This window comes from Apodemus sylvaticus, chromosome 1 (assembly GCF_947179515.1).
Source record: "Apodemus sylvaticus chromosome 1, mApoSyl1.1, whole genome shotgun sequence".
Classification (NCBI taxonomy): Eukaryota; Metazoa; Chordata; class Mammalia; order Rodentia; family Muridae; genus Apodemus; species Apodemus sylvaticus.
In genome coordinates, this window is record NC_067472.1 from 40,964,585 (window position 1) to 40,977,771 (window position 13,187).

The 13,187-nt window shown below is 41.7% G+C and overlaps 1 protein-coding gene across 4 annotated transcripts in view; it reads left to right on the forward strand.

Moving 5' to 3' along the window:
• The window catches only part of Gda (guanine deaminase), a 680,631-nt gene that overhangs the window by 627,785 nt on the left and 39,659 nt on the right, over nt 1–13,187 (forward strand). For all 4 annotated transcript variants that reach the window (XM_052188366.1, XM_052188342.1, XM_052188349.1 and 1 more), the window contains 4 exons: nt 470–558; nt 6,003–6,174; nt 9,048–9,135; nt 11,692–11,797. In XM_052188366.1, the coding sequence (XP_052044326.1) occupies nt 6,013–6,174; nt 9,048–9,135; nt 11,692–11,797 (356 nt within the window). In that variant the 5' untranslated portion in view covers nt 470–558; nt 6,003–6,012. The remainder of the gene's footprint in view (nt 1–469; nt 559–6,002; nt 6,175–9,047; nt 9,136–11,691; nt 11,798–13,187) is intronic.

The following is a 13,187-nucleotide window of genomic DNA, read 5'->3' on the forward strand; positions in this document are numbered from 1 at the left end:
GCAAAATAGACATAGAAATACTTGACCATTTACTGGGCATTTGCTAATTTCATCACTAGAATTATCATATTTAGTCTGCACAGTAGCCTTACAAAACATGAGGTAGTGTTTCTCTGAACAGCCTAACAGGAGCCCCTTACTAGGTTCAAGTTGGGTGTTTTTCCACAACAGTGGTTCCTATAATCACTGAAATGAAGGAGGGATAGATGCCCCTTGTCCTAGTCAGCATGAGTCTTCAGAAGAACATCTTTGAAATCTCAGGTCTACCTTTTTGGAGAAGAAAAGTTGAATGTTAGTTCTAAGGATAACACAAACTATTGTCATGTTTTTTCCTCCAAAATTAATCTCTCTTGGAATCAATATTGTTTAAAATTAACTCAGCATCACTCCGAAAACATTTGTGTGTTTTGTGTCAACAAATGACTATGATTTATTAATGTCTGATTTCTTTTCTTTTTTCCTCTTAAAGATAGTGTTTCTAGAAGAATCATCTCAGCAAGAAAAACTGGCCAAAGAATGGGGCTTCAAACCCTGTGAGATCAGAGAGCTGAGCCACCAGTAAGTTTCTGCCAACATCTTCCCTTTTGCTGGAAGCCAGTATCCGGTTCAAGCAATGAGAAATGTTCACTGAGAGAGGGGGAGGCTTTCTGATTGACCAGTTGTCCATTAGTGGGGAAGATGAGTAAAGTGGAGGCCATCTGAAGGGCAGAAACTTTAAGGACCAGAGGCTGCCATGGTTCCTTTATTTCTTTAGCAAACATCTGTTGAGTATTTTGTGTGAAGTGTTAGAATAATATCAAGTCTTTAGCCCCCATATAAGATGGGGGAGGGGAGGGACCAAAGCAAGGAAAGTATTAAGGAACAGAGTTTGAGAAGCTACTGTTGTGGCATGATTAGGGAAGACCTGTGTTCAGAGTGTGCTTGAGTTGGAATTGTTATGGTCTTTACTATCTACATAAAATGTGCTTCAGTGGAGGGCTCATTGCCTCCATAGCCAGGCTGGTTTGTTTTATACGAGTGAGAGTACTTGTCTCAAGCTGACATATTTTACCTAATTTCAGAATGCTGTGTTTTAAATCCAATAAAATTGGCACCATCATTTTTATTCTGAGAATTTGTTTAAAACATGGAAAGTGACTTCAGGGTAACGGAGTTGGAAGTTCATGGAACTGATAATGGTGTTCAAACGGACTGTGTGACACTGGCCTAGGCCCTCAGTCAACTGTTCTTATTATACAGCTTGTATCAGTGTTTGCCATTTGTGTAGAACATGAGTGGATGGATGGGGAATGCCCTCAAAAGGCTGTAATCCCAGCACTGGGAGGCCAGGGCAGAACTACAAGTTCAAGGCTCGTTTGGGTTACATTTTTGAGAGCACACCTCAAAAAGGAAATGAGAAGTGGGGTGCGGTGGGGCATGGAACTGTGAGTGTAGACTAGTGGTAGGACAAAGGCTTGTTATACATGAAGTCCTCAGGTTTACAAAAATAAAATTAAATAAAAATAAAGAAATATAAAAGATGGGTATGAGTTCTGAATACTGTATATAGGGTTCTGGATATTGTTCAATTTTTTCTAAATTTCTTAAAAAGGTTAGCCTACCACTTCAGGCTTAAAGTATGAAGGCGATGTTGTAAGGGAGTTAAGCTGAATAAATATCATGGGGAAGGGAAAGCAGAGAAGTGAAGGGAGGGGAGCTACTTAACCTCCTGGAGAAGCCAGTGGACCGCCTCTCTGCTCTGCCTCAAGTTGGCTCTTGATAGCTATCATCCAGCTCCGAGTCATATGGTGAATTGACTTCTAACCTGGGCTGAGGCATTGACAGGTTACAAGCCTGTAACCATCCCTGAACTGCATCTTCTCTCTGTAAAATGAGGTAGTGCACTTAAGGACTTTGTTCCACATGTGTCTCTCATGTCCCACACACTTGCCTCTTTATCTCAGCAAACAGAATACTCACCCTTGAATGTATGGATTTTGGTGAGGCCACATCCCAGCGCTTCCTGTGTCTGGTAAAAGCCACACTCAGCCATAGTTAGTCCTTCCTAGCCTATCTTCTGCTCTCAAATATTGCACCCTCAAGCACCTCCTTGCTCTTGAGTCCTCAGGTTTCCCTTGCATTAAAATCAATCAATCAGTCAATCAATCAATCAGTCAATCAATCAATCAATCAATCAATCAGTCAATCAATCAATCCATAAAATCTCATGTACTCTTTCCATCATGACTTTTGCTATGAAATATGCCCAATTCTTTTTCTATCACCCACATGGAGAGCCCCTTACTCCTTAGTACCTTGGACAGAGCTAAAGTAACTTGAGACTCAGGGAGTAAATCCCAGTGAAATTTAATGCCCTGCCATGAGGTCCCTGCTTTAGAAGTTCTATAGTCTCTCTGAGGTTTCACATCCTTTGCCTTAGGATTCTTGTCACTGGCCCCTCCCTTACCTCCTTTGTTTCCCTGTATCTGATATTTCCTGGGACCCCCCTATTTTCCTGGTGACAGTTCTGCCACTGTCAATCATCTCGCCTTCTTCACTTTCTCTGTCCTTAAGTGGATGCTGCTGCTCAAGAGTTAGCTTTGTTTCTTCATTTCTATAGAAATTTCTGCCACTAGAAGCTTGAAGAGACACTTCTCAACCCTGAATCCTGTCTTTCACATTGTGGGACAGCTTATCCCACACCACCAGGAACTTCTTGGACACGTAGAGGTCACAAACTAGAGACTAGATGTGATTTGAGTGTGTCCTTCAAAGGTTCAGATGCTGGAAGTTGGACCCGGTGTACAGTACAGATATCGAGAAGCGGTGGGACTTTTGAGAAGGGGGACCTGGTTGGAGATGATTCATGATCGCACAAAATGAGGGGGTTCTTGTGAGAGTGGGCTGAGTTAGACTGAATTAAAGTGATTCTGTCCCATACAGTTGGCTTATTCTGCATGCAGCTGGTTATTTTTATAGTTCTCTATGAGTGTAATGCAAGAAGGTATGCCCTTGCCTGGATCGTGCATATTCATTTTTAGAAGTGTGAGCTAAATAAACCTTTTTTTAAATGTAAAGTATCTACCCTTCGGTAGTTTGTTGCAGAAATATGCAACAGTACATGCATCAGACTTTGACACTTGACTTAGGCTGGCGTCATGTGACCCCGCACACCTGCCTCTGCACTCAGGTTCTCTGTACTTTGTGTGTTCACCCCTGTATGCTCAAAACTTTATCCCTCCAACTCATCTCCTTTGCTTCTAGGGACTGATAGAATATTAAATTCTTCCTATCCCGTTTGTCATTTGCTTTTCCATTCCCACTACTGTGACCTTGCATGTGGGAAGTTTCAGGAGTCTCCTAGCTCCTGTATTTTAACCATGTGTGTATTTAGATAGGGATATGTCCATGTGCACATGAATGCACATGTGGAGAAGGCTGAGTTTGTTACCAGATATCTTCTTCAACCATTCTCCACCTTACTGTTGAAATCTGGAGCTTATCAATCCAGCTAATCTACTCAACTAGCTTGCCTCCCTGTGATGGGATTAAAGGGGAGACATCATGCCCTCCTGGTATTTACATGGGCATTAGAAATTTGAACTCTGGTTTTTATACTTGTCCAGGAAATCCTTTATCTACTGAGCCATCTCTTAGGCCCTTCAGCATTATCTTTTGGAAGTGATTCATACTGTAAGAGTACTCGCCTTTTATTTTCCTGAATAGTATTCCACTGGGCCACAGTTTGTTTATCCATATTTTTCCGTGACAGTTATTTATATTGTTTCCAACTTGAGGCTACAATATGAACAGAACTGCTGTAAACATTCTTGAACAATCTGTTTTATAAACTTATTTCTCTTGAGTACACATTTAAGACTGAAATTATTTACTAAGATCCTCTGTGTAATCTCTCTCTCTCTCTCTTTCTCTAACACATATACTCCCCAAATATCTTGAACTATTATAAAGTCTCTGAAGACAAGAAGATGCCTTATTTCTCTGTAGACTCCCCACAAGTCTTACCTGAGCTTCCTAAACATTACCAAAAAGCACCGGACTGCTTGCGAACTCAAAGCTGTTTCACTTTCTGGTGGTAAAGATAGTATGAAGCCCAAAGACAGAGGTACTCAGAGAGGACAGAGGCTGACACCTTTCACACAGTAGGCTGGCTCCCTTCTGTTCTTTGTCTGTCACTTAGAGTATAGTGAATAAGAATGCTGAGCCTACAGGGGAGCAGTCAAGGTCAAAGCTGCCCTCCAAAGCTCCTAAGCCAACAATTGACTTTGTCAAGCATTTCCTGAGCTTACATATATTGTTATACAAATGAGGATGCTGCTTGCCTACTCTAGAACATTGTTTTCACCACCAGCAGCATTTACTGATGCTTTTTGCCTTTGCTAGGCACCACACTTGGCATCTGGTAACTCGGCTCTCCCCACAATTTTGTGGTCATAACACTTCGCTTATTTTTTATAAGGTTAAAAAAAGAGACTGGATCACATGACCCATATCTCACTGCTGGTTAATGGTGAGTCCTCATTTACATAGTCTGATCTAGACTATATGGATGTAACTGTTATAGCAAGCTGCCTGTCACAAAGGGCATGATGCTCAGAGGATGCTGTGCCCAGCACAGGTACATGCACACATTCCACGTTAGCTGTAATAACTACAGCTGTAGACCATGTCTAGTTCTCTCTCTCTCTCTTTTTTTTTTTTTTTTTGGATTTTTTTTTTTTTTTTTTTTTTTTTTTTTGAGACAGTGTTTCTCTGTATAGTCCTGGCTGTCCTGGAACTCACTCTGTAGACCAGGCTGGCCTCGAACTCAGAAATCCGCCTGCATCTGCCTCCCAGAGTGCTGGGATTATAGGCGTGCGCCACCACCGCTTGGCTCTAGTTCTCTTCTTAAAATAGAACATTTTAAATCTGCTCATGGCTGCATCTCACATCTGTGTTTGGATGCATTTTATTTGCTGGTTAAGGGATTTTTTTTTCCTTGTGGTATCGAGTGTTGAGTTCAGGTTCTCTGGGAGATTTTTCAGTTGCTGTAGTGACAGTAGTGGAGTATATATCATGTACTAATAGATCTGTGTTTGGATGCTTGCTACAATGACTACCCAAGGGAACTGAATAAGCCCATGCATGCTTGCTAGCAGTGGCCTGCCTCCCTTCTGTGAACAGTGCTTCTGACAACTTAAAAATATCTACCCAAAATATCCATAAGAATAAATAGAAATGTGGCTGGGTGGGCTGGGTGGGGGCGCTCAGCTGATCAGAAGTATGAGGTTGTGCATAATGGTGTATGCCTGTCATGAGAGCACTCAGAAGGAAGGGAAATATGAGTTCAATGCCAGCTGGGCCTAGCTGGGCCTAGCTGGGCCTATGCAATGCAATCGTGTCTCAACAAGAAGAAGCACAGAAGCTTGGGTGGTGGTCACCGCATCACACGCTCCTCAGTACCTCATCTCCAGACCAACAGCTCAACTCTACACCTTTCTGGCAAAGATCAAGGATCTCAAACCAGCCCAGGCATGTTCCTGATGCTTGTGTTTGAGAGCTCAGCCTTTAAACACATCGAAGACAAGATTGCATGCAGTCTTCTAAAATGAAGAAAGCCACTGAGCCTTAAATCACGTGTCCTCATCTTAAGTCCCTCTCTGTGAAGTGTATGCACGTCCTTCAACCCAGATCTTAAGGCTTGAAGACCCCATCCCACTTCTGCTCTCTGTCCAGTTGTGAAAACAGTCATAGGATGTCCCCATGTCCCCTCTTTTTTCTTCTGCTCCAGTGGCTTGGCTCCTGTGCACTTCTGTTTTCCTTTCCTCCACTGTCTCTGATTAGAATGGTGCACATTGCAACTTAGGTGCTCTCTCTCTCTCTCTCTCTCTCTCTCTCTCTCTCTCTCTCAGCAGAACATCTTACTTAAAAATAAGAAAAGTTAAGAGTTGTAAATTTGCAGGATAAATGAAACCCTTATCGAAGATGCGATTCACTGTTTCCCTTTTCTTCTTACTTCTCAGTGAGTTCTTCATGCCAGGTCTTGTCGATACACACATCCATGCCCCTCAGTATGCGTTTGCTGGAAGCAACGTCGATCTGCCGCTTTTGGAGTGGCTGAACAAGTACACATTTCCCACAGAACAAAGGTTCCACAGCACTGACGTGGCTGAAGAAGTCTACACTAGAGTTGTCGTAAGTATTCTGTGTGCCTGTCCTGTGTAATGCCTGTTCACCTATGCAAACATTCACTTCTAAGACCAGACTTGAGGTATCAAACCGCAGACATTAAGGTTGGCAAGGACTGCAACAGTTTTAGCTCTTTTCATAATCCACTGACTATGCCAGCATCACAGTAACAAGGAGAGGATTTGAGTTTTAGGACTCTAGTCTCAGCCTGGTGGACTCTACAGCACTCTCTTACTCTTGCCTTCTGGGTACTTTCTTTTATTGCAGCCATAATCCTGTTCTGAGGACCATATGGAATATCTGTGTGACCTTTAAAGGGCTCTGTGACTCACTGTGCCCATCTGTAAAACTCAGAGATAATGATAGTACCTATTTCATGGGATTGTTATGATAATACACCAGGTTAATATTTGTGGGTCCTTAAAATAGTACCTAGCAGACAGAAAGAACCCTATCTATCTATCTATCTATCTATCTATCTATCTATCTATCTATCTATTTAATTTTCCATTCCCATTTAATGTTCAAGAAAAAATAAAGTTTAAATTACACTTAGGAAGATAGCACATTGTTTCAGAAGATTTTTGAAGAAGGAAGACAGGATGGTCCCACATGGTCCCCCATCGTAGGTGGGGATGTGGGCACTGACAGCATTAGTGGGAACAGTGGAACCAATTCAGTCTCTGGGCAGTGGCTACCATGTATGCCCACTGCATGTTCATGGCTTGGGAAATGTCCCTACCTTCTCCTTTTTCATAAAAACTAGCTCCAGAGTGAGAGCATACTCAGGCACTGGAAAACCATCATCAGTAAAGAAGGCAGAATACACATGTTTTCATCTGGCCTCCTCTATAGCAGGAAACAATGTGGACTACGGTCCTGGATTCTGATTGGTAGTACTGGCCACGCACCTTTGCAAAGAACCATTCTAGCCATCCTTCTAGTATCATTCCAGCCTTAAAGAATAGAAGCGAGTGCTTACATTCATTCTTTTGTCTTGCTTAATTATAATTGTGGGACTTATACTTTATCCTGTATCCATGTGACACTAGAAAAACTTTTCAGGCTAAAAGCTGGTTATGAATTGGCTAGCACACGGTGCTAATGAATTGTGTTAACCACACTAAATCTTTATCCTCACAATGTATTTATACCTCTCATTGTTCTAAAAAGGGTTTAAAATTGCTTAAAATTGCATAGTATGAAACAAAAGAAAATGAGTCATCAAATCACAGCAAAGGAAAAAGAGGGGAATGGAGAAATAAAACCCCAAAGTCAAAGCACAGTCTTGGTAGAATCTGTTACAGATTTAGCTCTAGGTTTCTAGCACATGATGTAGACAGGGAAATCAGAAATGAAATTCACTGTGTGTGTTTGATTTTGAGAGCTGCATTTTTGGGGGGATAAAAGCATATGTATTCTTTATACTGAAGTTTAAAAAATAATTCTAACAGTGCTAAATGTGGGTGGATATAACGGTGTCAAAATACATTTGTAAAGATGATTATGGGTAGGAGGAGGAGGGAGAGGAGGAGAAGAAGAGAAATAAAGGGAAAATTGCATTATATCAGATCTTTACACTTGAGATGGAGCATCAATGTCCTTCAGGCAATAAACATAATATATTTCTTTATGTAAGTATTTAAATTTAGTTAGCTCTAAATGGGTCTATTCCTGACAAGTATTTATTTGCCAGACATGTCCTATGGTTCTGGTTATGAACAGGCCTACACATGCTGACAGAGATTTGGGTGGAGTTGACCTCTGCTTAAGAGAGTTGCCCCCCCCCATGCCTTCCCTCCTTGGGTTCTCCCTGTCTTGTCACATGACTGTACTTTGCATAGATTTCTGAGTTTTTCAGTCTTTTTTTTTTAGCTCAATCTCATCCAATTTGAAACTGCAACTTCTCATCCAGTTGGAGCTTTTCTTCATGAGAACCAGGGCTGGAGGGCTTTCCTCGTACCCACATCAGCACTGACTGATAAGCCTGGATGAACTTTGGAAGGAGAAAACACTGGCTTCAGTGTCACTGGGAGACCATATCTTCCAGTGACTTATTCCTTCTTCAGGAAGGAATTCTTCAGCCTCTTCAGGAGCGGTGGGAGAGTCCTAAACCTCGGTGTTCTCGGGACCCTTGCCATCAGCTGGCTCTCCACTTAAACCCTTTCTTCAACTTGTTATTGGCGATTTGTGTCCCTTCCACATGTAGCAGTTTCTAAGGAGAATGACTCCATACAGAGAGCAGTAGAAGTGGTTGGGAAGCTTCTACAGAGAGGACATGATGCCGAGGACTCCAGCCAGTGTCCTGCTAGCTCCCCAAATGCCCATCCTCTTCCCAAGGTTTCCAGCATCTTCTCTGTTTTCCTCTGCTCTTGTCTCATCTTGTGTTTTTCTTGGGAGTTAATCTATGTTGCCCTCACTTATTGTATGTAGTGCAAGTGAAAATTTGCTAAGGATAAAAGACATAATGATAATTGCTCTGTCAGGTTGAAGCAGAAGTCTAGCTGAATAATTTTACTTTGTCCTGCACAGAAAAAAAAAGATCCCATTTGTATACTCACAGATTAATAAAATCCGAATAGCTTTCCACAATCCCAAGGAACAAGGAGTTAACTGGCATCTCATTTTATGACCTCTGAAACACCCAACCATGTGAATCTAGGAAATCAGAAGCACCAACTTCTCCTTAAGCTCACACGTTTAGAGTATAAATACTTTTGCCATTTACTTAGTCTCTTCCACATCAAGATGGCATACCTTTAAATAAACACATCTTAAAATTAAAAACCAGACTTCTATTTTCATCCATATGGGCCATGTGACTTTTCTGAGCACATGCAATTCAGGATTTTTTTTTTTTTTTTGTGGTTTATTTTTAGAGGAGAACACTAAAGAACGGCACCACCACGGCTTGCTACTTTGGAACAATTCACACTGACTCATCCCTGATCCTTGCGGAAATTACAGGTGAGCAGCTAAAAGCAGGATTTAGGGGCATGCCAAACAAAGACAACCAGAGCATGCCTGGCAATAGTTTATACCCAGGGGGAAGCTGTGCCTTTGTATCTAGAATTCGAGCATTTGTACTTTGTGAGTGACTGTGAATATCCTAGCGCCTTAAATGCATTTTTATTGTTTAATGATTTAATTATTTCTATATGGGTTCTGATTCCAGGATAACATTTATAGATCGGAATTTTGCATATTAATGTGGGGCTCTTTGGAGCATTGTTATCAGTGTAGCTGTGGCAACAGTTTGTTACATTGTAATCAACATCAAGGAATAGGTCTTGACAGTTAGCTAGATTCAGGCCATTGTGATTGTGCTAGGACTGCAGTGAACTAGAAGACAATCTTTGTCCTAAAAGAACGAGAAAGGAAACTTATACACATTGATTAGTAATTGTAGTAACACCTGTTATAGGGACCAGACATTGTACAAAATGCTCAGCCTAAACGGCCATCTGACATTTATTGATACCCTCATAATATAGACAGATTAACTAAAGCACCAAGATGTTCACATGTTCACATAGCTAGGAAGCAGAATTGGCCTAGATTTAGGTTGATGATTCCACACATACCCAAGTCAGTGCCTAGCATACAGCAGGTACTTGGTGGCTTGTGATGTGATTTATCACACTTTTGGGTTCCAAGGTAGTTCATACCAAAGGTCGGTTGCTGACACTGAAAATGATCATGAAAGTTCTCAGAAGAGGAAAAGGTAGTCTGTCTGGGAAGACTTCATGGAAGCGGCCTTTAACTGAATGGAAGACAAAACCCGGGAGAGACTGAAGTGAGGGACTGAGATGGACAGAGGAGCTGGGGCAGGGATATTGATGATGGAGACAGGAAATAGCATGGTTCAAATGAGCGGGGAGACTCATTGCATAATGAGGAGTGTAAGGAGGTTTGGACCACAGAGGGCCTTGGCTATGCACCAGAGACTCAAATGAAGGATTCAGGCCAGTGAGTGATGTAATGAGAATGATGTTAGGGGGGTTCATCTGGTGATGGCTAGATATTAAAATAGCCTTTGGGGAGAGTGTGGCAGAAAGCCTTTTGAAAGACTCCCAACAGCAAGGTTGATGTGTTTATAAAAAGATAAAGAGAGGGGGGATATGTTTTATGGATGTGTGATGAGGTGTGGGGGAAGGAGGTGCCTTTGTGGGCCCATGCTGAGGCATCCCTTCCCCTGAGGGACCAGCCACATGATGGTAGAGTTTATTCAGGGCATAGGGAGGGGAGTTGAGAGGGTAATAGTGGCAGAAAAAGGCAGAGAGAGAGAGAGAGAGAGAGAGAGAGAGAGAGAGAGAGAGAGAGAGAGAGAGAGAGAATAGAGAAGTAGAGGCCAGTCATGAGCGCCTGGAGAGAGGGGAGAAGTGAGTGGGGAGAGAGAGGGAGCAGGAGGGCAAGATAAGAGCAAGAGAGAGAGGAGGAGCCTAGCATCCCTTTTTATACTGAGTCAGGCATACCTGGTTGTTGCCAGGTAACTGGGACAGAGCTTAGACAAAATGCTAACAAAGGAGACATTGTAAAATAACCCCACCTTTGTAGCTCAACTGGAATAAAAGTTCCCTCAGCACATCTGATGAAGATCCTTCATTGCCAGCACTGTTAGACATTCTTCAGTCAATGATAACAATATCTGTACTGCTATGGTTAGGGAGAACTATGATGGAGCGTCTGAGAACCATGTGTCTCATGCATCTTTCTTTGTGTAATTCTTACCATCCTGCACAGCACAGAGGATTCTGGGACACTGGAGTCTAGATTTCAGATAAGCATGACTTGGATATGGGTGGAATCCTTGACCTAAATCTATGCTCAGTTCTGCTTCCCATCTATGTGAACATGTGAACATCTTTGTGCCTTAGGTAATCTGTCTGTGCTGTGAGGTCATCAATAGATGTCAGACAGCCATTTAGGGCTGAGTATTTTGTACAATGTCTGGTCCCTATAACAGAATCACAAGTGTTGCTAACCATCTTGGAGTAATCACAGGGGTGAGGAATCAAATCCAAGTTAGTTATCCAGGATCCATGTTCTTAACATTTCATATGCTGTGCTTAACTAGAAAAGGGACACTGTATGCATGGAGAGAAACTAGATCCAGTAATGACAGAGAAGGGCAGGTAGACAAACCAATGAGGGGAAAGGAGAAAAGATGGTATACTTAGGAATATTAATGTATTTTCTAGGATCTGAAGTCATTACCTTTTGTACCATGAGGGAAGATGAATGCCAAAATAGTTATAACATTATCAAAAACATGGAAAAACTGTTTAATCAAAAGGAAAAGATAAATAAGAAATGTAAAATACCCAATTATTTGCAGGCAGACTGGGAATGGGATGGGGTCTGGGGGGAAGACTGTTTACTCTTCATTGTAAATTGAATTGTCATTGTCACAGTGTGAAGACAGAGAGATAATTGTTAACAGTCTCACTTTCTAAAATGATTTTAATTTAATTTTTTTTAAAAGAAACACATTTTTAGATTCTTTCTCTGTTTGCTTCACAGATAAATTTGGGCAGCGAGCATTTGTGGGCAAAGTTTGCATGGATTTGAATGACACTGTTCCAGAATACAAGGAGAGCACTGAGGAGTCAGTCAAGGAGACAGAGAGGTAGTGTGCCTGAGGTCAGGGTGGGGTGGACCTATATTTTGGATGAGTTATTTGCAATTCTGATAGCATCTGAAATGGAGATAGGAAAATAGATACCATAGATACCATTATGACCTAGTTGAGATCTGAGCACAGTGACAATTTTCAGATTGCTGCAGTATCTAGTTCATCCACAATGCTCAAACATGTGATAGTAGTCAGTGGGTCACTCACATACCATTCTTGATCCTCATAGAAAGCTTCTTGAGGTGTATGGTTTTTGTTTTGTTTTGTTTTGATGAAAAGAAACTAGAGTCTGACATAGCCTAGGTAACTTGTCCATAGCCATTGGTGTATTCCATTTACATTACTCTGATAATTGTCTAAGATAATTGTCTTATCAAGAGAAAAAGATTTCTTTTAGGTTATTGTTCTAGAGATTTCAGTATATGGTCTAGTGCCCACATGCCTTTGATGAGATAGGAGTCAATGGTAAGATACCCTGCTCATCTCATGAGTAAGAACCCTAAAATGTCTCTCAGGGGTACATGCCCAATGAGTTAAAGATGTCCCAGCAGGCCCCACTTCCTAAGAAACCCCATTTCCCAATAGCATCAACTGGGGACCAAACCAAATGGACCTTTGTTGGACACTCATCCAAACCATGTTAACAGTGTAGATGGAAGTGCAGAGCCAGGATTTAGTAGAATGGAGCTATGACTTTAAATGTAGAGTTCCTTTTAGGATGACATGGGTCTTACATCATCCTTAATGTGAAAAGGAGAGACAGGAGGCATATATAAGCATTTGTTAGGCATGCACTGCCCAAGAACAATGGTGTGAAGGACCACTTACAGAAAACATGGGCGGTTATGGAAAATGTTCCATTTGTAGATAATCGATAGGCATTTCAGTAAAAATGTCTCAGTCAGGCCTGGTGGTCACACCTGCAATCCAAGTGTGTGGGATACTGAGAGGGGACGATTGATCATTAGTTCAAAGGCAGCCTTAACCATGCAGTGAGACCCTCTATCAAAACCAAAACAAAGGTGTTTTGTTTTGTTTTGTTTTTTTAAATAACCAAAGAAGATGTGCTTCCCTGGCACAGAGAAGCACGAAGTACAAAGCAGAGACATTTTCTCTAGTTAAGTCACCCAAAGACACCAGGGTGTGATTTTACCCTGTGTCCTTTCTGTGGGTTGCCAATGTGTTATAACCATCTAGCACCATCATTATATCCGTGCATAGAAAGCAAGATATCTGCATAAATGCTGGAATGACCACAGCATATCTAAGTACTAAACTAGAATCTATCCTCTTTAGAACTGTTACATGAGGAGGCAGAGACACACAGCAGAAAGGCTACATTCCTTTTATACCCTTATCTTATACCTGTGGCCACATGGGATGT